Here is a 23,679-nt window from a genome sequence, read left to right as displayed (position 1 = left end):
ACATGGTGACCTGGCCGGAGAATAGATACAGTCCCCGACTTGACCATCCCGTCACCCTAAGGCCATTGTGGTCCGCATTACAGCCAGGATCATCCCAATTTGCTATTCTAGCGTTGCTCCTTCATTTGTTTTGCAGGTTAAGCTCAGCTTTGAGGGCTCAGGCTGTCTTTCAACGTCGCAGGACGGACATCTTCACCTCTGAATATAGTTCTTTGATGTCCTGTCAGAGAACGCACAAGGAAAGGGACAGAAAGGGAACCAAAGGAAAGCAAACAGAAAATGTTCTCAATGATCAGAGACATTATTCATAAAAGTATAGATATTCAGTTCATAGAAGACTCAGGACTCAGTTTATTTTTCTGTTACTATTTCTGTTCAGATAATATGGGAAAATAATTGCTAAAATAATGCTAACATTATATTAAAATGCAATAGCTTGTGCACAATAAAAATAGTTGTACAAATCAAATGTCCATAGAAGCATGAATGAACTTATGTATGTATACCAAAATGGGATGTGAGGTGAGTGAAGAATTTCTGTGAGCATGCGTCGGTCATTTCATGTCTAATAAGACCCTGGGCTAAATCGGGACCTCCATTTATTGGATTTTCCATAGTAATTCCATCCAGGTAAATCTAATCAGTTGGATGATCAAATTCAACATCAGTGCAGCATCAATGGTATGTACCGTCAGTGTGGTTGTCAGTTTAAAAGTGATAAAGAGAGGTCACATTTAAACCAACCAACAAACCAACCACCACCAGCATCTCAGTCACACATCAAGTATTTATAAGATGTCTAACGTCTCATAATCAAAGCAATCTGTTACCTATAATCGGTCTTCAATCTATTTTTATAGATTCTGATTCCAGCCATCTAATCCTATAGTACAAAATGTTAGTACATTCTGGTTTAAACAAACTTCTAGGGATTTATTTACTTAGTGTTCTAGGCAGTGTGTTACACTATTATTATTATTAGGGCCCGAGCACCGAGGTGCGGCCACTGAAAGTGGCTGCACCGTAGGTGCAAGGCCCTATTGTTTTTGCTCAGATTATTGGGGGCCAAGCAGCGAAGCTGCGAGGACCCCATTGTGTTTGTTAGTTTTCTTATTATAAACTATTATTATTATTCCTCTGTGCATTGAAACCAATGGCAACCCATAGAACCGACAACGGGAAAGTTGTGAAATTTGGCACACTGATTAGGGACAGTCCCAATATTCATGTCACCAAATTTTATGTCGGCACCTTGAACTCTCTAGCGCCACCAACAGGTCAAAGTTGGACGTGCATTCACGCACGTAACTTTTGACCCCTTGGGCCAATTTTCAAAACCCAGGTATTTTTGAAATCCTTGGACCAGCCCGAGTTCAACGCACCCTGTGATGTCATTTTCCGCCATGATGGATTTTCCGCCATTTTGGATTTTGTCAAAAACACTTAAAATGTATTGGAGGTCACAATTTTTCTCTGATTTTCACCAAATTTGACACAGAGCATCTCCAGACCAAGACAAATACAGCTCGTGCTTTTTGTCTTCGGAACATTTACCGATCGCCCGTAACAGCCAATCGAAATCCACGGCGAAGCCGCCAAACAGGAAGTGGGATCATATTTCAGCAACCCTTGCACGCATCAAAACCAAACTTGGTACATGGACTCAAGACCCCATCAGGAGGAAGCTCAAGAAATTTGGTGACCTTTGACCTTTAGGGGGCGCTGCAATTAGTAAAAAAGCATTTTGGCCTGTAGCTGTTGATGTGTTTGAAATTAAAACTTGCTACTGGTGCCTGGTTATACTGTTGAAGGTCCTTAGGATGACTCAGCTCAATTTGTGACATCTTCATATTTAATTCGGCCGCCATATTGGATTTAATCAAAATCCCTTAAACAATTCCACAGGTTGCAAAATGTATACGATCTTCACAAAACTTCACACGGATGATCTTCAGCCCGAGTGTAACATAGGCTTTGCTTTTCGGAAGGATATCTTAAACCGTTCGCCCGCAACAGCCAATCGAAATTGGCGGTGAAGCCGCCGAACAGGAAGTGAGCTCGCATCTCGGCCAATCTTGGGTTGTTTGACATCCAAATTCTTGTGACTGCTTAAAACTACATACCTGACTTAACAGCATCGAATTACCATGGCAACTCTGGCCTTTTTGTCCTGCCTGCTTGGCCCCCACATTGCTGCTTGCAGCTATATTTATTCTTATTATAGTATTTTCCTCTTACCGGACATGTTTTGCCCTTTTCACCAACTTGGCATGCTCTAAAACTCTTGAAATTTTGCAGCCACCTGTGGAATTGATGCCTCTACTGAGAGACAGACCTCTGGCCTAGGGTGTGGCTCAGGGACTCTATAGCGCCACCTAGCGCGCTGTCTGTTGTGGTTGACACATACATTCACGGAAATGAACCAAATTTGGTGGACATGTGTGTTGTATGAATCTGAACAAGTTTTACATTTGAACTATATAGTGAATCTTAAAAGAATTTGAGTTATGATTATGATTATGATTTTTGCACATCACGTACTTTGAAACACTTCTCCTAGACGGTTTATCGAAATCATGTCATATAAGCACTAAAATGATCTTGAGGGGTTGCCCGAGAGGAATTGCGACCAGATTTTTGAATTTCAAAAGTATATCGAAATGGCGAAGGTTTGAATTATGGCGTTTTATTAAGAAACAGGAAGTTGATGTTATAGGCAGAAAAAAGGTTATGAATTGGATGTAATTTGGCAGCTACATGTGGAATTGCTTCTGCTAGTCAGAGAGAGAGCTCTGGCCTAAGGTGTGGCTTTGGGACTCTATAGCGCCACCTAGCAGCACGTTATCTTTTGTGGTTGACACGTACATTCACCAAAATGAACCAAATTTGGTGGACTTGTGTGTTATTGCTATGGCTAGTCAGAGACAGAGCTTTGGCAGAGGGTGTGGCGTAGGGACTCTATAGCGCCACCTAGTGCGTTGTCTGTTGTGGTTGACACAAACATTCACGAAAATTAACCAAATTTGCTGGGCTTGTGTGTTATTGCTATCGGTAGTCAAAGACAGAGCTCTGGCCTAGAGTGTGGCTTAAGGGCTCTACAGCGCCACCTAATGCATTGTCTGTTGTGGTTGACACGTACATTCACCAAAATGAACCAAATTTTGTGGGCATGTGTGTTATTGCTATAGTTATTCAGAGACAGAGCTCTGGCCTCGGGTGTGGCTTAAGGACTCTATAGCGCCACCTAGTGCATTGTCTGTTGTGGTTGACACGTACATTCACAAAAATGAACCAAATTTGGTTGGCATATATGTTATTGCTATAGCTATTCAGAGACAGCACTCTGGCCAAGGGTGTCTGCGGGACTGTATAACGCCACCTATCGCATTGTCTGTTGTGGTTGACACACACATTTACGAAAATTAACCAAATTTGGTGGGCTTGTGCGTTATTGCTATCGATAGTCAGAGATAGAGCTCTGCCCTAGGGTGTGGCTTAGGGACTCTATAGCGCCACCTAGCGCATTGTCTGTTTTGGTTGACCAAACATTCACCCAAATTAACCAAATTTGGTGGGCATGTGTGTTATTGCTATAGATATTCAGAGACAGAGCTCTGGCCTCGGGTGTGGCTTAGGGACTCTATAGCGCCACCTAGTGCATTGTCTGTTGTGGTTGACACATACATTCACAAAAATGAACCAAATTTGGTTAGCATATGTGTTATTGCTATAGCTATTCAGAGACAGCGCTCTTGTCAAGGGTGTCTTAGGGACTGTATAACGCCACCTAGTGCATTGTCTGTTGTGGTTGACACAAACATTCACGAAAATGAACCAAATTTGGTGGGCTTGTGCGTTATTGCTATCGATAGTCAGAGATAGAGCTCTGGCCTGGGGTGTGGCTTAGGGACTCTATAGCGCCACCTAGCGTGTTGTCTGTTGTGGTTGACACATACATTCAGGAAAATTGACCAAATTTGGTGGGCATGTGTGTTGCTCATGCACATGCCCACCAACACACACATGTTGCTTTGTTAGATTCCGAAATGTCACAGGTCTCCGCACCGCAGGTGCTCGGGCCCGCCATCGCCGCTTGCGGCTATATTTATTATTATTATTAATAATAATAATAATAATAATTTTAAATAGAGAATCAAGTGGTTTCCAAAATATTTGTCTTGCCTTCTAAATAAAACTAGTCTGTGGTTGTAGTTTCACACTAACTTTACCTGCATACCGTTTATGGATGTCCCTCTATAATGTAACTCTGACTAGTTTGGAGGCCGCATGCATAAAAATATCACTAACTGTGGAAAAATCCACATGGTTCAACAAGTAGGCTAGTGTCTGCTGTCAGCTCGGCTTGGTGAGGATGGTGCTGTCGTGCAGTCATGGAAAAGCCCTGAGGTTGTCAATTTGTGAATGCCAATCACTCACAATGTTTACTTTCAAGTGCACACTCCTCCCTGGACTGAGGGGGACCAAGCATGCTCCGTTCATTTTCTCCCGTTTTCCAAGATTTAGATTTTCCAAGATTTTTCCAATACAGCTAATAGGATCTTTGTCAGAACATTAAATAAAATTCTGTATAAAATAAATGAAAATAATTATTATAAATAATTATTTAAATAGTTTAAATAACCCATTTCAATAACTAACAAATATGAAAAATCATGACAGAGCTGGTCAGTTCTGGTCAGTCTGACCAGCCGCCATGGCCTCTCCACTCCCCCCCTGCCCTGCCCTGGTCTGGTGGCTCACACCGTCATTTCCTGTCAGGCGCTGGGCCGCGGGTCAAACTCTGGGCCTCCTGTGAGTCCTCATTCAGCGTAGGGGTCGTGTGTCAGGGGCCAAAGAGCAGGCCTGGGGGAAGAGAGGGTGGCTGCAGGCAGGTAGGCTCGCTTAATTGGTCCCTGGGGACCCAAGAAGCATTCCATGCCTCAGGGGTTGGAGGGTGGGTGAGGGTTGGCTGTGGTTTTAGGGTGGTGGGGGGGCGTTGGAGGTCATGATGGAGCACGAGCAGAGCTCAAAGTGGAGCTGGAGGGGGTGAGTGAGGTTGACAGCCATAAAAGCTTGCAGCTATGGAATATGTACACTGGCTAATCGATGGGACTGTACAGCACTAGTTCAGTTTCCCTTTACAAAGCAGAGGGTTATCGCTTTTTAATAACATAATAATAATGTATATCATATACAACTGATTGGTAATCCTATAAATATTATATTAATATATATATTTATATATATTTCTGATGTTGTGTATTGATAAAATTAATGTGGTGCAATTTAGCAGGACAAGCACAGCACTCTGGAACACTTGCTTTGATTAAGTATACGCCTTATGTCGACGATCATTTGCTCTAGTTAGTGCTGATTGGCACAAAGGACGCAGTAACAAGATTCAGTCATTGTTCTCCAATTGTCCCTAATTGCCTCCATATGGCAGATGATGATGACTCCCTTCGCACTTGGCAGGTGGCACACTTCACATCCTGCCTCTGTGCTGCTGGCGCATGGTGGGGCCTGATGACGCAACCTGTTGCCGGATTCCTCGACTGGTGTGCTACTGAGGCAATGAAGACATTCAACAATTGCTTGCCAGGTACCCTCGCAAATCACCTTGGGCCAGATGACATCTAATTAATCCATAACTCTGAGTCCATAATCCAGATCACTCTCAATATTATATTACACGTTAAGTAACATTATCTAGACATCCATGTATCATGAATATATCATCCATCACGAATGTAGAATTTATGTGCCATCAATATTAAAGGAAAACAGAAAACTTTAATTTGCTGCAAGCAGCTGTATAAGGTGATGGACACATGATTTAAGTCTTCCCCCTTAACAATAGACTAGACTGGGCATCCATTCAACCCTTCTCTCCCCCTCACTCTCCCATGTCTCTGTGCAAAAACAGCCTCCTTATCCATCCCTGCCAATTTGTTGACATTAGCGCTGCCATTAGCTCAGCAGAGAGCCATCACAGTGTGCAGGATAATTTCATTAACAGCACAGAGCACCGAGGCCACAGCTGTGGCCAGATGAAGGGGTGAATGTGGGAGAACAGAGGAAGAGAGGGAGGGAGCGAGGGAGGGAGGGAGAGCGGGAGAGGGAGAGAGCACCACTCTTTCTCTCCTCTCCCTTCTGAAAGACAGGAATGCATCTCGCCTGAGAATGTTTGTGTGCGTGTGTCAATGTGTGCGTGTGTGTGTGTGTGTGTGCGTGTGTGTGTGTGTGTGTGTGTGTGTGTGTGTGTGTGTGTGTGTGTGTGTGAAAGGCAGCATATGCAGCTGGTGGATCCGCCGCTGAAAGAGGGTCATAAATACTGTCATGTCGAGCTGTTGCATGCGCCGTCTTTGGCTGCAGAGCGGGAGGCTCTCTCAGGTCGTTAACCACCCAAGTCAAAGGCGGCCCGGGCTGGTGAAGTCAGTAGGTCAGAGCTGCAGAGTGTGGGTGGGTGGGAGGGGAGGCAGGCATTCCCAGCCTTGGGCCTGGACACAAGACTTCCAGCCGGGCCACCATCAGATATCCGTCTCATTTGACTGATGGAGCAAAGGTGTGTGTTGAGTGATTAATGTCATATTTGTTTCTGTAATGACAAAAGTGGTTTGGCAATTAAAAAGCACTTAAAGAGCACTGCCTGAAATATGCACGCTTAATGTTATGCTGCGTAAATGTAAACATCCTTGGAAGGAAATGTTTTGCTAAACTCTTGTAATGTATGAGAATTTCCTCATTTGTTAACTTGATTACTGACACATTGTTTAGTGTCTAGTCATAAATATCTTTGATGAATGCATGTGAATATTAAATTTTAAATGAAAATAATTCCAATGAGTGAGTCAGCAATCTGTGCGAATAAGTCAAATGTGTTCTCAAATTACACTGGTTACCCAAGAGGTTTTACTATAACAACACATAACACTGCACCAGTTTAGGTATACTGTATCAGAGCTGTGGTCAAACGTCCACCTAAAATTCATATCAGAGCTAAGTGGATCAAAATCCCCACTCCTTGTTGCCACAGTCTTTGTTTTGTGGACGACTGACCCTCAGCCGCATTAGTGCTTTTAAATACCTCACGAGAGGCCCTGTACCCCCCTGACAGGGCAGTGTAGACAGCAGTGGGAGCAAGGGGCCCAGGGCCTTGTCCTGTTTGTTCAATGTGAGCGCGGCACCCTGGGAGCACATTATACACCTATTAAAGCCCTGTAATTATTTACCTTCTCCTCTTAAGAGAGGGCCACGTCTCGGAGATAAAGAAGAGGCTCTCGCCTCTGCCGAGTGCTGTTTGACTTGCGGCTGGAGGGGCTGGGGTTGGAGGGCTTGGGGGGGGGGGTGAGACTACAGTTGCTCTGTATTGGCAGAGCAAACATTCCTGAGCAAAGGATCACAGTTGATCAGGGACCACTGGGAGGCTTCGCTGAGCACCCCACGCTGGACACACAAACACACACACAGGCACACATCCACACATAAACACACAGAGGCACACATTCCTTCTCTGCCCTGGGTGTCGAGGGCAGCTCCTGGTCTGGAGGGGTTGTGCCCCCCCCCCCCTGCCCCTGCCCCTGCCACTGCCCAGACCCCACAAACCATCCCACCCACCCCCTTTGCCACGGACAAAAGGACACAATGCTGTTAGGGCCAGTAACTGTCAGGAGAAAAAGCTGCGATCAGTGAGTGTAACAGCCGCTTCTGGGGACCCTAAACCTAATATTTGAGGAGGCTCTCGGGGTGTGTGCTGAGCCCAGGGTGCGGGTGAGGAAGGGAGTCGACGAGTGCTCTAATCAGGTTCTACGCGCACCCCCCAAGCCTCTGCAGCAGGTGAATAAACATAATAGATGTGGTGGCACTGGCTAAAGCAAAGCACCCCCCCCCCCCCCCCCAATCGTCATGTGAGCGGAGTGTGTTTGTGTGTATAGGCACACGAGACAGCACACATGCGACGGGACCGGGCTCTCTGCCCACTCCGTGTCTGAGCGAGGGGAGATTTCAGCGCGGCGTCTCGCTTCTGGTCTCGTGAGGAGCCATGCGTAATCTGCTGTGTTGGCTCGCCTGTTTCCTCACACGGCTCTGTTGATCCACCGCGAGGGGCCTTGTGTATGAGTGTGTGTGTGTGTGTCTGTGAGAGAGAGGGGAGAGAGCCGGGGAGAGAAGCGTCCACAGAGCCGTGTAATCTTTTGGCACAGGCGTGATGCAGGAGGACGGAACATGGACACGGAGGGGAAAAACAATGGATGAGATCCCAAACTACTGCTTATGAGCTGTGCAGACAATGCTCCAGAGTCCAGGCTGATGATGACACACACTTATGATGACTGTATCACCATTTCAGAGCCGGTGAACACAAATGCTCTACGCAACAACGTGTTTGGTGTCGACCAGTTACTTTTTTTTGCATTTTGCACTAAAGACGTTGATTAACTAAGACAAACAAACAATAGGAGCACACAACCAAGAAAACATGCCATTTTTGAAAAATTCTAAACCCCCAAAAAACTTGCTTTGTATATAAAGAAGAGATCAAACATTCAAAAGACATCCGCTATTGAAAACATGAATTGAACTGCATCTACATGAATAATACTCGTGATATTAATGAGAAATGATTTCCATCAGTACAAGCCCCAGTTGCCATGCTCCTAAGCCTGTTAGTGTGGCTTTGCTGCTTTGTGCCATTGCTGCTATGTAACGGCACTCTCCACAGCAAAACTCCCCACTTGTTGGCAGGCCTCGACATTCATGCAAAGGCTGCGTCCTTGTTTGCGCAGGGTTTTAGAGCCTGCTAAGATACCATTCTTGCCAGTCAAGTAATGTCACCAGACCCTTTTTGGTGTGGCCACACTGCGGCACTTACGCCGTGAAAAGCGGCCTTCAGTGTCTCTCGGTCGCTCTGGACAAGAGGCCGCCGCAAGAAAGGGCTACTCCACTGGGGACAGGGGGATCAGTCGCACTGTGGATACACTTTCATCCTGGCAACCAAATGCACCCCCCCCCCCCCCCCCCCTCACACACACACACACACACAATTGTGTCCCCCTCCCCACTCTCCCTTCTGTCCCCTAAACAGTGGTGTTTACCTAAAGGATGAGCCAGCTCAGGCCCTGGACCTCACCTGCTGAACCGAGGGGTTGCCATGAATACACACATAATCCCTCTAAGTCCATGCAAGCTCACCCAAGAAAAAAAAAAGAAGAAGAAGAAGAAAAAAAAGGAGGCCCGAGCTACTGTGGCTGTGAGAGACAGGGGGGGGGCAAGCCATGGCAACTCCCCTTATCTCCACATGAAAGTGTCTCCATTTTCGTCGGGAGCCAAAACCCGGGCGAGAGAGAAAGAGCCCTTCGTATGCCAACCTCCCGCTGTTCCCGCCGCTGCCTTTATAGGGGCTGCTGTTTGCTTCTCCTATTAGGCAACGGGTGGCACCGATATTGGATTCTTAACAGTAATGCGCTCCGCAGGCCCCTTTATGGGAGAGGGAGAGCGCGGCAGCTTGTTTTGTTAGGAGTGAGTGAAAGGGGGAAGCTGGGCCGACCGGCGGTCGGAGATTAGCGCAGAAATATAGATTTGCCATCAGGAATCCATTAAACGGGCCCGATTCGCTCACAATGGCCTAATTCATTTATGGCATTCTTGGCTGTGTGAGACGATGAGGTCATCACATTGATTTTGTCTCCTCACAGCACCCCCCCACCACTACACACACACACACACACACAAACACCCCACACCCTCAACACACACCCACACACATCTGATGTGAAAAGTGTTGGATGAGGCAGTGGTCGGCCCTGCCCTGGCCAGACAGGGTCCGTGCGTCTGGCCCATGAGAACCTGCCCTCGCGGCCCTTCTCAACTAGCGCTGGATTTATACCAGGGGGGCCACGGGAGTGAATGTCGTAATCAGCGACCGATAGCAACGCTAGCGAGTTAGCGTAATTTATGGCCTGCGCACAGTCAAGCAGCCCCAAGAGGGTGAGAGTGTGAGTTCGTGTATGTGTGTGTGTGTGTGTGTGTGTGTGTTTGGGTGTGTGGTTTGGGGGGGAGGGGGGGGGGGGATGGGGGAGAAGGAGATCAATGACCTTTGTGACTTGGTCAAAATCCCTACGGGCCTATTCCAGCATTGGAATGGACCCCACACACAAGGCAATGGGAAGATACCACCAACATAATGCATACAATAGCCAATTGTGCTACCTTTTCTCTGCTCCGTCTAAAGCACTGGGCCCAGGGGACTGTAAAAGTGTTGCTGGCAGAGAGAGGGGAGCCTGTTGCTCAACCAGTGCCAACACATGCAGCCGTGCAAGAGCGGTGATGTGAATGAAATCAAGCCAGGCCACACTTAACACTTTAAGTGTGCAATTTTCTAGTGGCGGAGCCGGAGTTCTCTAAATCACCTGAGTTCCCAGAACCTAAGGGCTTTTCCCTGACAGGTTAAAGAGGTTCATCAAGCAATTATTACACTCAGCTTTTATAATGATTGTGCCATCAAAGTTATATTTCACAGAAATGGCACATACTGTACAATGGGTAGTGTTTGGTAATTACCTCTATGCATTGTCTATTGTAATTACCGTTATACCACCAACTTCTTCACCACAATGTCCATGTTTATTCATACCCAAACAAATAAATTAAGAGTGTTTTGGAAGCTGCTGAGAATTCTGTAATGTCGAAGGATTTTTTTTTTTTATTATGGGAAAGGGACCGAAGTGTACACAACTTTCTAGGAGCCTCTAAATGCTACTAAACAAATGCTATACATAGAATGGGTTTGGAAAGGAATGTACTAATGCAGCCTTATAAATTGGTTTATAGTAGGCTTTTAGCCCACATCAGCAGTTTTACTTGTTTTCATTTCAATGCAATTACCAAAGTCACAATGCACCTCCGGCTGGCAGTGGCACCAATGAGCCCCCAATACATCTATGCTGAAGTATTCGGTGTGTTCGCCAACTTACTCCAAATCAGACATTTCCAAAATAAAAAGTGAACTCTACTAGCACCATTTTGTTTTTTTTGCATAATGTCGTGCCATTCTTGTTAAATGGCAGAGCCATTTTATTTAAGTCACGTTACTTGCCAAAGGCTTTAAGAAAGTAATGTCTCCCCACCCATTCGACTTTTTGGCGCAAAACCTCCCCAATTCAGCCCATGTCACACGATGGAGACTCTTTATCAAAACGGAGGCCTAACACAAGAGTGAATCGAGACAATGCAGAGAGGGGCTGGCCCGTCCCTCCAACAAGCCTGTGAACAAACGGTAACATGGCCAAAACTGCCCACCCTGTGAAGCCCCTGAATTTATTTTCCCTTTCTCTCGCTCACTTTCCCCAATGCGCCAGACTATCCCTGCCCACCCCTCTCCTCCGCCCCCCTCTCCCAAAACCCCAAACCCAAGTCAGAATGTAGAAGGGGAATCCCCCTTCACCCTCCCTCCCTCCCCCATCCCTCCCTCTCACCCTCCTTTCCCAAGAAAAGAACAAGCCGGGCCTTTTTTCTTTAGGGGTGTGTGTATGTGTGTATGTGTGTTGGGGGGGGGGGGGAGAAGGTATTGTGTCCGTCTGCTGCAGTGCTACTTTTGACAGGTCTTTACCAGTCCTCCGTTCCCTTTGTGGCAGCCACATAATGGAGCAAAAACACAAACCGAGCCACTGTGCCACCGGCGGCCAGGGCTATTAGTCAACGTGACTGCCTTTGGAGATGCTAATAGCTGTATAGTGTGTCCCATAGTCCCCCCCCACGTCCCCCCCACCCCCCCACACACAACCCCATCCTCACCACGCGGTTATCTGATAGCACAAAGGCATTCCCCCGGCAGTTGACTTCTCCCCGTCCTTTTGATAGACAGATACAGAGTCAGTAGGTTAAAGCTTTTCTTCTCGTTTTTCTCTACTCTCGCCTCGCCCCACCACCACCTCCACCACCTCCACCACCTCCACCAACCCCCCCGCCACTGCCCCTGAGCACCCTTTTACTTTCCACTCTCTCCTCACCTCTCCTCTGCTCTCTGACCGAGGGGGAGAATAATCCGGAGTCGGCCAGAAGTTGACGTTGAGCGCACCGTACGGACGCGGGCCCTCAGGTGCGAGCAGGAGCGCCCTCCTCCTCCTCCACAGTTCCCCTCTCCTCCTCCTCCTCCTCCTATCTCTCCTCGTTCATCCCTGTGGCCAAGTCAACATGCCAGACCTAGACTGGCCCCTTTGTGTGAAGAGCTCAAGGTTGCCCAGGAGTGGAAGGCCCTTTGCCCTGGCGTTCCTGCTTGGCCCCTGGCCGGCAGAGGGCCAGCGCGAGGGCCCAGCGCACCCCGGGGTGGAGAGGCGAAAGTGGAGAGCCGAGCGAGAGCGCCGGCCTTGGATCTGGCCGTGCCTGGAGAGGGAGAGACGCTCGATAGTAGGAGGAGAGGAGGGGGGTTACAGGGCAGAGGCCAAAAAGCACGTACACACACACACACACACACACACACATTAACAACACACTCATGGGTCACCCACAAAGACCATGGCTTGCTTCAGGACATGACCCAACACACAGATAACACACTGACAGATGCACACACGCACACGGATAGATATTTAAAGAAAATAAATTAATACTACCATTAACGTGGCTCAATCACTGCACATTGCATTCTACATAACCTCCATCTGGGACCCAATTGCTCTTATACTAAGCTCTTCCTGGAAGGCTTTTCAAACCAGCACATATATTCCCGGTGGAACACCAGCTGTATTGTAGTGGCTATTGTTTCAGTTTACCTGTGTTTACACAGACCCCATTGGGTGTATGAGAATGAGTGAATGAGCATTTTAAGATGCTGAAGAATGTATGTGTGTGTCAAAGTTGAATAGAGTTGCCCTGTTGGACAAAAACAAGATAAATATCACAGAAGGAGCCAGGACAACACACAAAAAATATCTGAACTGGTCAAAGAGCCTTCTATGGCATATAGGCCATTAAAGTGGTGCCGCGAGCCATGGCGCACACACGCACGCACGCACGCACGCACGCACGCACACACACACACACACACCACACAAAATTGACAGTCTCACCCACATCACTCCATATCTCATCCTTTAATTCATAACACAATGTACAGTCTTTTGTATTTTTTACAATCCATGACAGAACAGGGGAAGATGTGCTGTGGTGCGGTCAGACTAGACAAACAGTTCCACACAGGCCTGGACTGGACTGGACAGTCGAGGGTGCGCAGAAAGCTGAGATCGGACCCCAAGTCTACCCTCGACTCTTGCATCGACGACAAACTGAACAGAAGGAACAACACACAAGCACACCAGTCTGTCTTAGCAAAAGCACAGTCTCACTGAAAGAAAAATGCCACTTTTGTCTGTATTTATTAATATCCATTTAATCTCGACTCATATTTTCTTTAAACACCAATTTAATAAATAAACCACATCTGGTAGGGTTCACCATGCAAACATTACAATCTACCAAAAAAAAAAAAAAAAAGTACTGTTGATGAAGTAAACCATGGATATCCTGTTATAAGCATCAGCCTCCCATCATCTCCCATTAGTGATAACAGATCCATGATTTGAGTTAAATTAACATATACACAATGTATATATATATATACCCATTTACAAATATTGTATGAGTGGCCAGAGAATGATATGATCATCCCTTCCAAACACGTTCAACAGTTAGGGCAACTGGGTGGGATCTGTGAGAAGAACTGATAGGGCACGTGACCAGCGCAAAAACAAAACAAACAGTAGAAATATGGGGATGTAAAAAAAAGAAATACAAGAGGAAGAGTGTGTAAATTGAACTAGGGGTTAGGGTAGCAGGGATGGGGAAAGAGAGAGAGAGAGATGGAAGCGTAGTGAGAGAGAGAGAGAGAGAGTAATACAAATGTAGAACAAGCGCAAAAAGACAAAAAATAAAAGAGTCTCGCTTTGACTACACACACTGGACACAGGCAGCCAGATGAGCAGTAAAGGTGAGGGGAGGAGGGAGGCAACGTGCAGATGCAAACAGTGCTAGAGGAAAGAGAAGTCCGCTCTGAATTCCCCCGTCTCCAACCCCCCCCCCCCCTTCCATTCTCCTCATTCTATTCTTCCTCCGAGGGAAAGGAGGAACGCTCACGTCTTATGGGATGGGAGGAAAGGGCTATAAGGCGAGAGGGAGATGGAGAGATGGAGAGAGGAGGAGGAATGGAGAGAGGGAAAAGGGAAAGTGAGAGAGGGAAGACAAAGGGAGAGAGACGGAGAGAGGGAGAGAGAAACGGCCGGAAGCAGAGTGAGTAGAGAGGGCAGCCAAACGTGTGAGTGTGTATGGAGTCCACCCCCCCCCCCTCATTCTGACTTCACCACTAGGAACACAGCCAACAGGCCTAAGAGCTGTAGCTCCCCCAGAGACCAGAGACGGTAGTGGAGGCTCCGCACTGTTTTCTCAATGAGGCCCTGCAGGACATGGCGCCGACATGAAAGACCGCGAGTGTGCGCGGTCCGTGATGCACACAGACGGATCTCTCAGAGACGCTCTCAAAACCCCGAGCAGAAAAGGAGCGAAAAGGATCTCGGTTTTTACCCGTGCAGTATGACAGTACCCAACTTCAATTAGTCTCACGTCTCACGTCAAGAAAAGAAAAAAAAAAAAAACACAAAAAAAGCCAAACAGTTCTCTTTTTAATCCCTACATTAGTCAAACAAACACAAGATGGAGGTGCTAAGATTAAACAGAGCCGCCATACTGTAAGCAAGAGTACATTATCAGTTGGTGATAAACTACAACACTTCCCCGTTGGAAAGCCTACAAATCCCATGGGATGGGGCCCGACACAGGGGGGGGGGGCTGCTGATGCTAAGTGCTTGGCGGTTATCTGCTGGCTGACAGGAGTGCTGCATCCTCCCCTACACCCACGGCCTCCTAGACATCGGCGGCAGATACGTGTCTGATAGACGCGCCTGGCCAACGCAGCCAAATGGATGACGACAGCCAAAGTGCGTGATAAGAGGAGGGTGGTGGTGGTGGTAGGGTGTAGGTGGACTGGTGTGGGGGGTGGGAGGGGGGTTGATAGAAGACACCTGCACAAGATCTTCATTTATGGGAAGTGAGGCCGAACGAGGGAGGACGAGGAGGAGAGGAGTGGAGGTATATATAAGTGCGTCTCTTTTTTTTGCCTTCCTTTCTCCCACTCATTCTCTCCCTCTCTGCTGAGTACGTCCATGTGGAGGACATGTCTGCTGAACGCATCAAGTGCTTTTAAGCCACCAGAGGAGGGGGAGGTGGGGTTGTGGCGGGGTGATGTGGGGTGGGGGAGACTGTATCCGGCTGTGACAGGTCACTCTCGGCTTATGGAGGGCTCCTTTCCCAATCGCTGATAGAGCCAAGCAGCCGCTCACTGGCTGGCTGGAGGGGAAAACATCCACTCTTAATCTTCCTCTTGAAGCAGCGGGCGAAGAAATGTCTAGCTGCAGACTCGTTTTAGAGTGTGCCAGTGTGTGTGTGTGTGTGTGCGTGTGCGTGTGTGTGTGTGTATAGATATATGTGTGTGAGCGAGTGTCTTCACGTTAAAATCAAATGCTGGATGCGGATGAGGTCGGGAGAGTAGTCATTTACAAAAGGGCCGTAGGTGAATTAGTCTTCTTTGATCAGTGCATTTTCCGTGAACTGTAAGTTGCATCCAGCAATTCTGTGAGAGAAAGACAGAAAAAAAGACATAAGAAATGTAACACCATCTAAACCAGTGCTTCTCCAGTGGTCTGGCCTCGGGCCTCACTAATTCCCAAGGGTTGGGTTGGGTTGCCAACAAAATTGCATTGAATTCATACCATAAACAAACATACAACCTACTTTTATCCCTGCATTCATATAACATTGTAGTATTTTGATTGATTGTTCCTTCTCACAAAGTTATGCTAATTATTTGCTTCACCTTTTGCCCAACTTATTGATTCGAACTTCATGTTCTTCAGCAAATTAGCTCTTTTTACGAATAAATAATGTTGATTTCTAAACCACACACTAAACATGCATGTAATAGCAAATCTCAGTCAAAGGCTAATCACAATACCAATCCAACAATACTATCCAAGATACATAAATGAGAACCTTTTCCTGTTTTTAGATTTTGTCATGTTACAAACTTTCTTTTCTGATCTGTTCTATTCTTAGTAAATGCAAATTACTATAATTATTATTGCAATTATATGTCTTTAAAATGCCACCCTTATCCTTTCAGAGTGTAAGGAGCTCTTCAATTTGAGAGATATGGGATGTTTCACCAGTGGAATGTGAAATCTGTGCGCAACCAGATAGGGTTACCTGCATGTCTACTTTTCTTTGTGAAGGGCTTCAATGAATGCTTCAAGTTTCTCCTGAATTTCCCGAACTTTTTCTGCAGAAACACAAAAATAAAAAACACAGAGGATGAGCAAATGAGTCAATTTTAGTGCTTATGAACCAGACTCATATTAACACCAGAATAAGAGAGCTAATTCTAAAGTACTGTACTACGTACAGTACAGTACATTATAAAACCAACATCCTTGTGCATGCATTCTCTCTCTCTCTCCCACCCCCCCCCCACCCCCCCCCCTTCATGTCCGTTATGAGTCTGGAAAAGAACTTGCTGCTGCTCAGTTCCAGTGTGATCGTTCACTTGATTCAGCACCCTACTGAACAGAAGCTCAGGGTGGCCGCGAGAATATCGAAAATGCAGACCTGTGTGATGTATATGGAGAGTGGCAGCGGTAATAGATAACACCGGCCGTGTCAGAGTACGTCTGCACCTACAGCTCAAACGGCAAGCGATTCCAGTGGCGTCTCCGGCATCAAGGTCACGAGTTCAATTCCCAGTGTGTGTGTGTGTGTGTGTGTGTGCGCAACGCTTATGTGTCTGCCGTGAACACAGCGCGTGCTGGGACAGTTGCTCTGGCTGCGTCTCTGGCTAAATGGACAAAAATGATGAAACATGAAAACCCTCGCGCTGGGCTTTTAGTGTAAAGGGGAGGGGAAAAAAATGAAGACGGATCTGCAAATTCTCTGCGGGGATGTCGAGAGGGAGTTAGTTCAAGTCGTTCCAAGTCGTGCGGTAGCGCGGTCGGCTCTGAGGGGGACAGCGCCCAGGTGAACTCTATCTGTTGAGCTGTCCCACCACTCAAGCCTGCCGCGCTCCCCTGGGAGGGAGAAAGGGGGGGGGGGGGGGGGGGGGAGCAGTCGTGTCGTATACCGCTGTGGCTTAACGGGTCACTTCTCCATTACGATGAGGAGCAGATGGTCCCTGCTGATAAGGCCTGCGACGCGAGGAGGGGAGAGGGCAACCTCACCGGAGAAGAGCGGCCGGTGTTCGATTGCACGGCCTCGTCTAGCAAAAAGCCACATCAAAGGCCTGTCCCTCAAGGCCCAAATCAAACGGCTATTTACCCCCGCAGACAGAGGGAGTAAGCCACCGAGCAGTGGGAAAGTGAGCCACGGCGCAAAGAAAAACAACATTCCAACTTTGAAAACTAACAACCCCCCTCCCCCCCCTGAAACCTACCCCCCCCCGGCCTCTATGCACTTAAACCAACACCCAGACTCTTGAATGGGGCGCAGAGCACTTGTTTGGGCAGCCAGCTACCTGTCAGTGACTCCTAAGAGTCAAGCATGCCGAAGACCTGTGCTCACCTTTCCTGACAAGTGGATGGGGGGGAGGTCCTGCGTAACTTGACCTCTGTGGACATTCACGCTAAATGAATTATTCAAAAACAAGCTACCGCAAACGGCGACAATCTCAACCTGGGTGGTGATCACGCTGCTGAACCCCCTTCAAATCAGAGATCAACGCAACTCAAAGGCTCTATTTTGGGCTCTTGAACAGAACAGTTCTTCAAAAAGGTTCTGCCTCTGACATATGGTTTCTTTGTAAAACTCGGGAAAAACCCTTTTTTCCCAGAGCAGATCAGTCACTCCGACCTCAAGCTCCCCCCCCCCCCCCCTAACGGGAGCAACTGGACGGTGCGCTGTGTGTGCCAGAGTCCCCGGAGCTGCTGGGCGGTGCGGTGCGGTGAGCTGCGGTGCCGAGCCGGGGCCAACGGCCGTAACCCAATCCCCCCCACACCGGGGCCGGAGAGGGGGGGGGGGGTCCCGCTGTGAAGCGCTGTGGCAGAGAGGGTTATTCGTCCTGAGCTGCCAGAGAGGCTGAAGGGCCGCGGGGATGAAAGAAGCACGGCAGGCTTTTGTGTGGGCACGCACGCACACACACACACACACACACACACACTTCTACGAGACCTGAAACACTACACTGCCAAGCCCCTTAATGCGGCAAGTCACACACAGGGGGGCTGACGCGCACGCATGGCACACACACCTGCACGTGTGGGGGTAGGACGTACACACGATACACTGGGAAATGGAGAAGTGTTTGCTGAGGCACGCACATGCATGCACACACACACACACACTCACACACACACACATAAACACTTCTGGCAGGTAGCAGAAATTCCCCAGCCCTTTGTTACTCTGTTAACACGTCAGGGCAGAGAGGCGAGCTCTGGGAGAGATTACAAGCCCTAATGGGGGCTGTGACCAGGGCAGAGGCATGGTGACATGGCAGCTGTGCAGAAGTGTGTGTGTGTGTGTGTGTGTGTGCTTCCAGTCCTGAGGCAGGTCAAGGCCTGCATCCAGTGGAATTTGCCACTTGGAACCACTAAACTATTAAAAAAAAAAAAAAAAACACACAGTAAACACCTGACACCTGCTGTATGAAAGGATGAGCACTTGAAGGCATCTTCATGCAAACTGAGGCTGGAAATCTAAGTACTTACTAAAATGAGAGACAACGCTCTGAGGCACCACATTTGACACAACTTTGTCATAGCCCAAAGATTTCCAGCTTCGGGCAAACCATGAATGCTGGAAGCTCAGTTTTGACTACTCCTGTTCTGACGTTCAACAAAAAGCTGAGAGAAACTCTAGAGCGGATGTGGAAACATGGGGAGGAGAAAGATGGTGGATGCTGTTGCTGTGTTTTCTTCATTGTGAATCGACCTGATATTAAAATATGATTGTATCTTTTTCCCACCGTGACACCTTCTACGTACAACCAGCAAACATGGTTGCTAGCTACATTTATGCTATGCTATGATATACTTAATGTTTCTTAGAAATTTGACAAAATAAGACTAGTCCTTGGAGAGATAAAAAAACTGGTTAACATTGGAATATCTACTTCTCACAGCAAGTCATTTGTGCCAGGTTTATCACAGAGCATCCTTCAGGCCACCGAGCTGTGGGTGGGGGCAGGGCAGAGGGCAGGGTGGTGTGTGTGCCCATTGGCTTAAGAGGCCTGTGAGAAACACATATTTATGTCCCGTCCACCATCTGTTGAAGAATGTGGTGTGATGGGCGCAGAAAAGCCCAAAACAAGGAACACCCCCCCGCCCCCCCTTTTTTTTTTTCTCCTGTCCGGCGCTGCGGAAATGTTCCAGAGGAAAAAGCAGCCCCGAGTGTCTCCTCTCCGCTGACTGACTGCTGGGAGTGAGAGAGTGAGATAGAGGGGGTGCCGGGGGGATCTAAAACTCCATTTAGCCGCCTGTTTACCTAAGAGATGAGCCCTGGACACATCCATTCATGAGCTCAACTCCATACCCCCACATACCCCCCCCAACCCAACACACCCCCAATCCTGCCGATCCCTCCATCCCATCACTCCAAACACCCACCCACCCGCCCGCCCGCCACTCTGCCGGTTATCTGGTCATGAATATTCCCATAATCCTCCTGGCTCCTATCCCAGAAGCCTTGCTTTCTCTCCCTCTCCCTCTCTCCCTCTCTCTCTCGTCAACAGAGAGGGACTTTCTCTGCCCATTCAGGACGCCTCCTCCCGTCCCCTCCATTTGAAAGGGCCCTGCGCTGATCTCCACATGAAATGATATCTCTTTCACTCCCACTCGGCGCGGCTCTAAGCTCCTCAGGCTGAGGTGGCAGAAGGCTCGGGGGAGAGCCTTCAGCTGACCTGTAATTAGACTAGTGGAAGAGCAGCCACAGACACACAGAGACGGACACAGACACACAAGGAGAGAGAAGGATGAGACTTAAAACCCAGAAGATAAGGGAAAAAAGCATCAGCAAGAAAGAGCAACAGATTGGATGAGACAGGATGGAGCAAAAGAGTGAGCAGGAGGGTAGTGGAAGAGAGAGAGCTGTAGTTAGTGAAAAATAAAAAGAGACAAGAAAACACAAAACAAATAAGAAATTATGAATTTGTTCATTCAGAGAGACTCTCCGGGCCAGTGGCAAAAGGCAAGGAAGAGACAGAAGGAACTGGAGCAGGCCTGGAGGTGACTATTAGAGCAAGATGACATCTGAAAGGTGAGCTTCTGTTTAGAGAGGGCATCCTTGGGGCAAGTTATAAAAAAACAACAGGAAAGAACGCAGAGATGGAGAGAACCTACAAATTAGAAGGTGGCAACGGAGAGGTTTCAGCAGCTGGCAAAGCGCCTCTCTCTCTCTATCTCTCTTTCCTTCTTTCTTGCTCTCTCTATCGCTCTCCATCCCTCCCACCCTCATTCTCTACCTCCGCCTGGGTTCAGAGATGGGTCACCGACTCTTGGGGAAACTCCCGCTGCACCTCCTCCAAACACGCACGGCTCGCCTGCCAACAGTCACAGCCATGCAGCTCGTCCTCCCTCCATCTCTCTTTCTCTGTCTGTCTCTCTCCCTCCATCACTCTTTCTCGGTCTGTCTCTCTCCCTCCATCACTCTTTCTCTGTCTGTCTCTCTCTCTCTCTCCATCACTCTTTCTCTGTCTGTCTCTCTCTCTCTCACACACACACACACACACACACAAGCACACACACAAGCACAAACACAAACACATCTGTCATAAAGTCCAAAAACCAGCCAGATTTCACAAACCTCTCATAAGTCGTTGGTGAGTGGATGTGGATGTGAGAGTGGAGGAAAAGCTTCCTCATGGCTCGTGCTCTTTTTACGGCTACACAGTCCGAGACTCCTTTATAGCATTACGCATTCCAAAGCAGCAGTCGTGATCAACCTGCCTCGAGATAAAAATCTTCAGCGCTGACAAAAGCCAGACCTGTGCCCCAAGGCAAAAATATTATAGCTGCACTCACAGGCCATATAAAGACTCCCATCCCACTCACCAGGCTACTATTATGGGCTGTAATAGTGCCATTATTTTGGTTTGGTGCTCTCCAGTAATCTAAGAAAGCATGAAAGGCAGGAATCTTGGTCAAGCATCAAAACAAGCTGTAGTCAATGCCATCGCTGGTGTGCGTGCCGTGCATCCACATCATACTGATATCCAACGGCTCTTAGCACCTGCGAGAATCCTGTGCCACTCTGTATATAAAACAGGTCTGAACACCACAACAAAAGATCCAATAAGTCTGCCCCATCAACACAGCTACTGACCAACTCATCAACAAACCTATATTGGCTTTTCCTGTACAAAAGTTTAGCGACACAAGTGAGAAAAAAAACAAACACGGGACGGCTAGCATTAGATGCTAAGCTAGAGGAAAGGTCCCCATTGCAAGTGGCATGAGAGAGCCTCCCCTGAGTGTCTGAGCGCGTCCTTCACCTCTGCGCGCCACATGCCACTGCGGTGAGGCAAGCCGGTCATATATCAGCGGGCTGAGCCGGGGTGCATGCAGCACCTGGCGCTGATGGATGGCCGGCTGTGGGAGAGCGGCGGAGGGGCGGAGGGGGCGGAGGGGCCGGCGGGGCTCCCCTGCGTGGGCCGCTGGGGAAGAGAGAGAGAGAGAGAGCGCGGGGCGGAGGGGCCTGGTTTTAATGCAAAGCGCAGAGAGGGCCCGTGATGCTGCTCTCGATATGCCACTAAATCCGTCCTGTAGCGCACACTATAAAGGCCAGCGGTGAAGGGGGGAGCACATAAAACTTCATGTCAACAGCACAATGTGTACGTGCGAGGGTGTGTGTGTGTGCCTCTGTGTGTGCGTGTCTTAACTGTAGGAGTCACCATTGTGAGTACTATCAACAGCGCTGTTCACTACCAAATGTTAGTTATGGTGTGTGGGTGTGTGCGTGTGTGGGGAAGTAGGGGATGCGGATGTGTATGCATGTGAAGGCATCAATAGAAAAAAGCTCCTTGTAGCGACAGTCCCCACAAATCAGCCGCTGGCCTCATGTCTAAAACAGATGCCTGTAAGCGGCACGACTATGCCTGCCTCCCTCCCTCCCACACACGGTCCGGCCTGCTCCCCTCCACTGAGCCTGGGTTCAGTACGCGGCTACCGGCCTAATTAAAGCACTAGAGTTGAGGAGGAGATATCAAAGACTGTAACAACATCAAATGGAGGCAATTTTTTCCCCCATCCTCGCTCACATGGGAGGAGACGGGGGCCATCTTTAAAGAATCCGGAGCATTCATGGATAACATGTCAACAACACGACGGAGATGATTCAATTGGGGAAGACGCGGCCTGCTGCTCAGCCCGTTATGGAGGAGGGAAAACTGGGAAATGACTTTATGAAATTAATCTGCATCAGAGAGACTGGTGTCCAGGTGCGGGGCGGGAGGAAGAGGAGAGGACGACAACCATGTCAAACGGCCGTCCACTAGGACAGTCTGCAATTGTCCAGAGTCCTCTGATGTGCAGGGATCAGAAGGAATGATATGAATGGCAAGTGAATGTGCCTGCCTGCTACTGTAGCATATGCTGGGGATCTCAGCTGAAAATATTGGTGTTTTTCGTCCATGGAAGAGCTCAGAAATGTAATGAAAAAATTGTTTAGGGACCATAACCCTGCTTACTGGAACACACACAGCACTGTAGCAAGATGATGCATTCAGTTGCATCGGTGTGGTTGGCTTAACTGCCATTGATCTCTAGAGCAGGACAACACTGTTACACTTTCAAAGGTATTATTAAAACACTACCACTTCATTATTAGATCCACTTTGTTCTCCTTTAAACATACTGCTAGGCAGTCTCTCACCATTGTAGTCTAAAATGATTTGTAAATACACATTTTTGGAATGAAAAACCTTTAAGCCTTTATACATTGATCTAGACAAAGTTTTATAACTGAAATCATACGTGGACCAGTGCAGTGGCAGTATGTCAGTCAGGAAACAAACTAATAGAACAAGAAAAAGATGAAACAGAAAACCCTGACTTGTTGAACTTGCAGTTACAGTAATTAGCCACACTGTGGTTAAGCTGCAAGACAGTGTTTTATGCAAGTTAAAAGAAACAAACCCGTATCAATACCATATAAACTGCCCCTGTGCATCAATCAACCTCACAGCTGAAGAAATCTCGCAAAATCAATGTATAAGTCGCGGCTAACAGTTGGGAAATGACGGTACATTTCACACATGCACATGTCCTTGAATGTGTCTCTCAGATTCAAATTGTTTCCGGTGCTTTGAAGGAGACAGGAGGCAGTTCTGATCTCCCTGAGCTTACCTCATGCCCACGCAGGTGTTTGGACCACCCTGGGCTGAACTCTGGAAGCTTTCCTGACACGCGCACACGCGCACACACACACACACACACACACACACACACACACACACACACACACACACACACACACACACACACACACACACACACCTCCAATAAGTGTTTAATTACAGGGCAGGGAAGGGTGGCAGGAGAGGGGCAAGTCCCGGCGCACACAATCCCCAACACAGCCCTGAGGACAATAGAGGGC

General features: G+C 48.0%; 1 protein-coding gene across 1 annotated transcript in view; it reads right to left on the bottom strand.

Annotated features, from left to right (window-relative positions):
* Window positions 1-13,069: 13,069 nt before the first annotated feature.
* The window catches only part of opa1 (OPA1 mitochondrial dynamin like GTPase), a 44,283-nt gene continuing 33,673 nt past the window's right edge, over window positions 13,070-23,679 (bottom strand). The window contains exons 30-31 of the mRNA XM_062555387.1: window positions 16,309-16,381; window positions 13,070-15,676 (exon numbers count right to left, since the gene is read on the bottom strand). Of these exons, the coding sequence (XP_062411371.1) occupies window positions 16,317-16,381 (65 nt within the window). The 3' untranslated portion in view covers window positions 13,070-15,676; window positions 16,309-16,316. The remainder of the gene's footprint in view (window positions 15,677-16,308; window positions 16,382-23,679) is intronic.

Source organism: Sardina pilchardus, chromosome 15 (genome assembly GCF_963854185.1).
Source record: "Sardina pilchardus chromosome 15, fSarPil1.1, whole genome shotgun sequence".
Taxonomy (NCBI): Eukaryota; Metazoa; Chordata; class Actinopteri; order Clupeiformes; family Clupeidae; genus Sardina; species Sardina pilchardus.
Note: the sequence above shows the minus strand (reverse complement) of the source record. Positions and strands in the feature narration are given on the sequence as shown.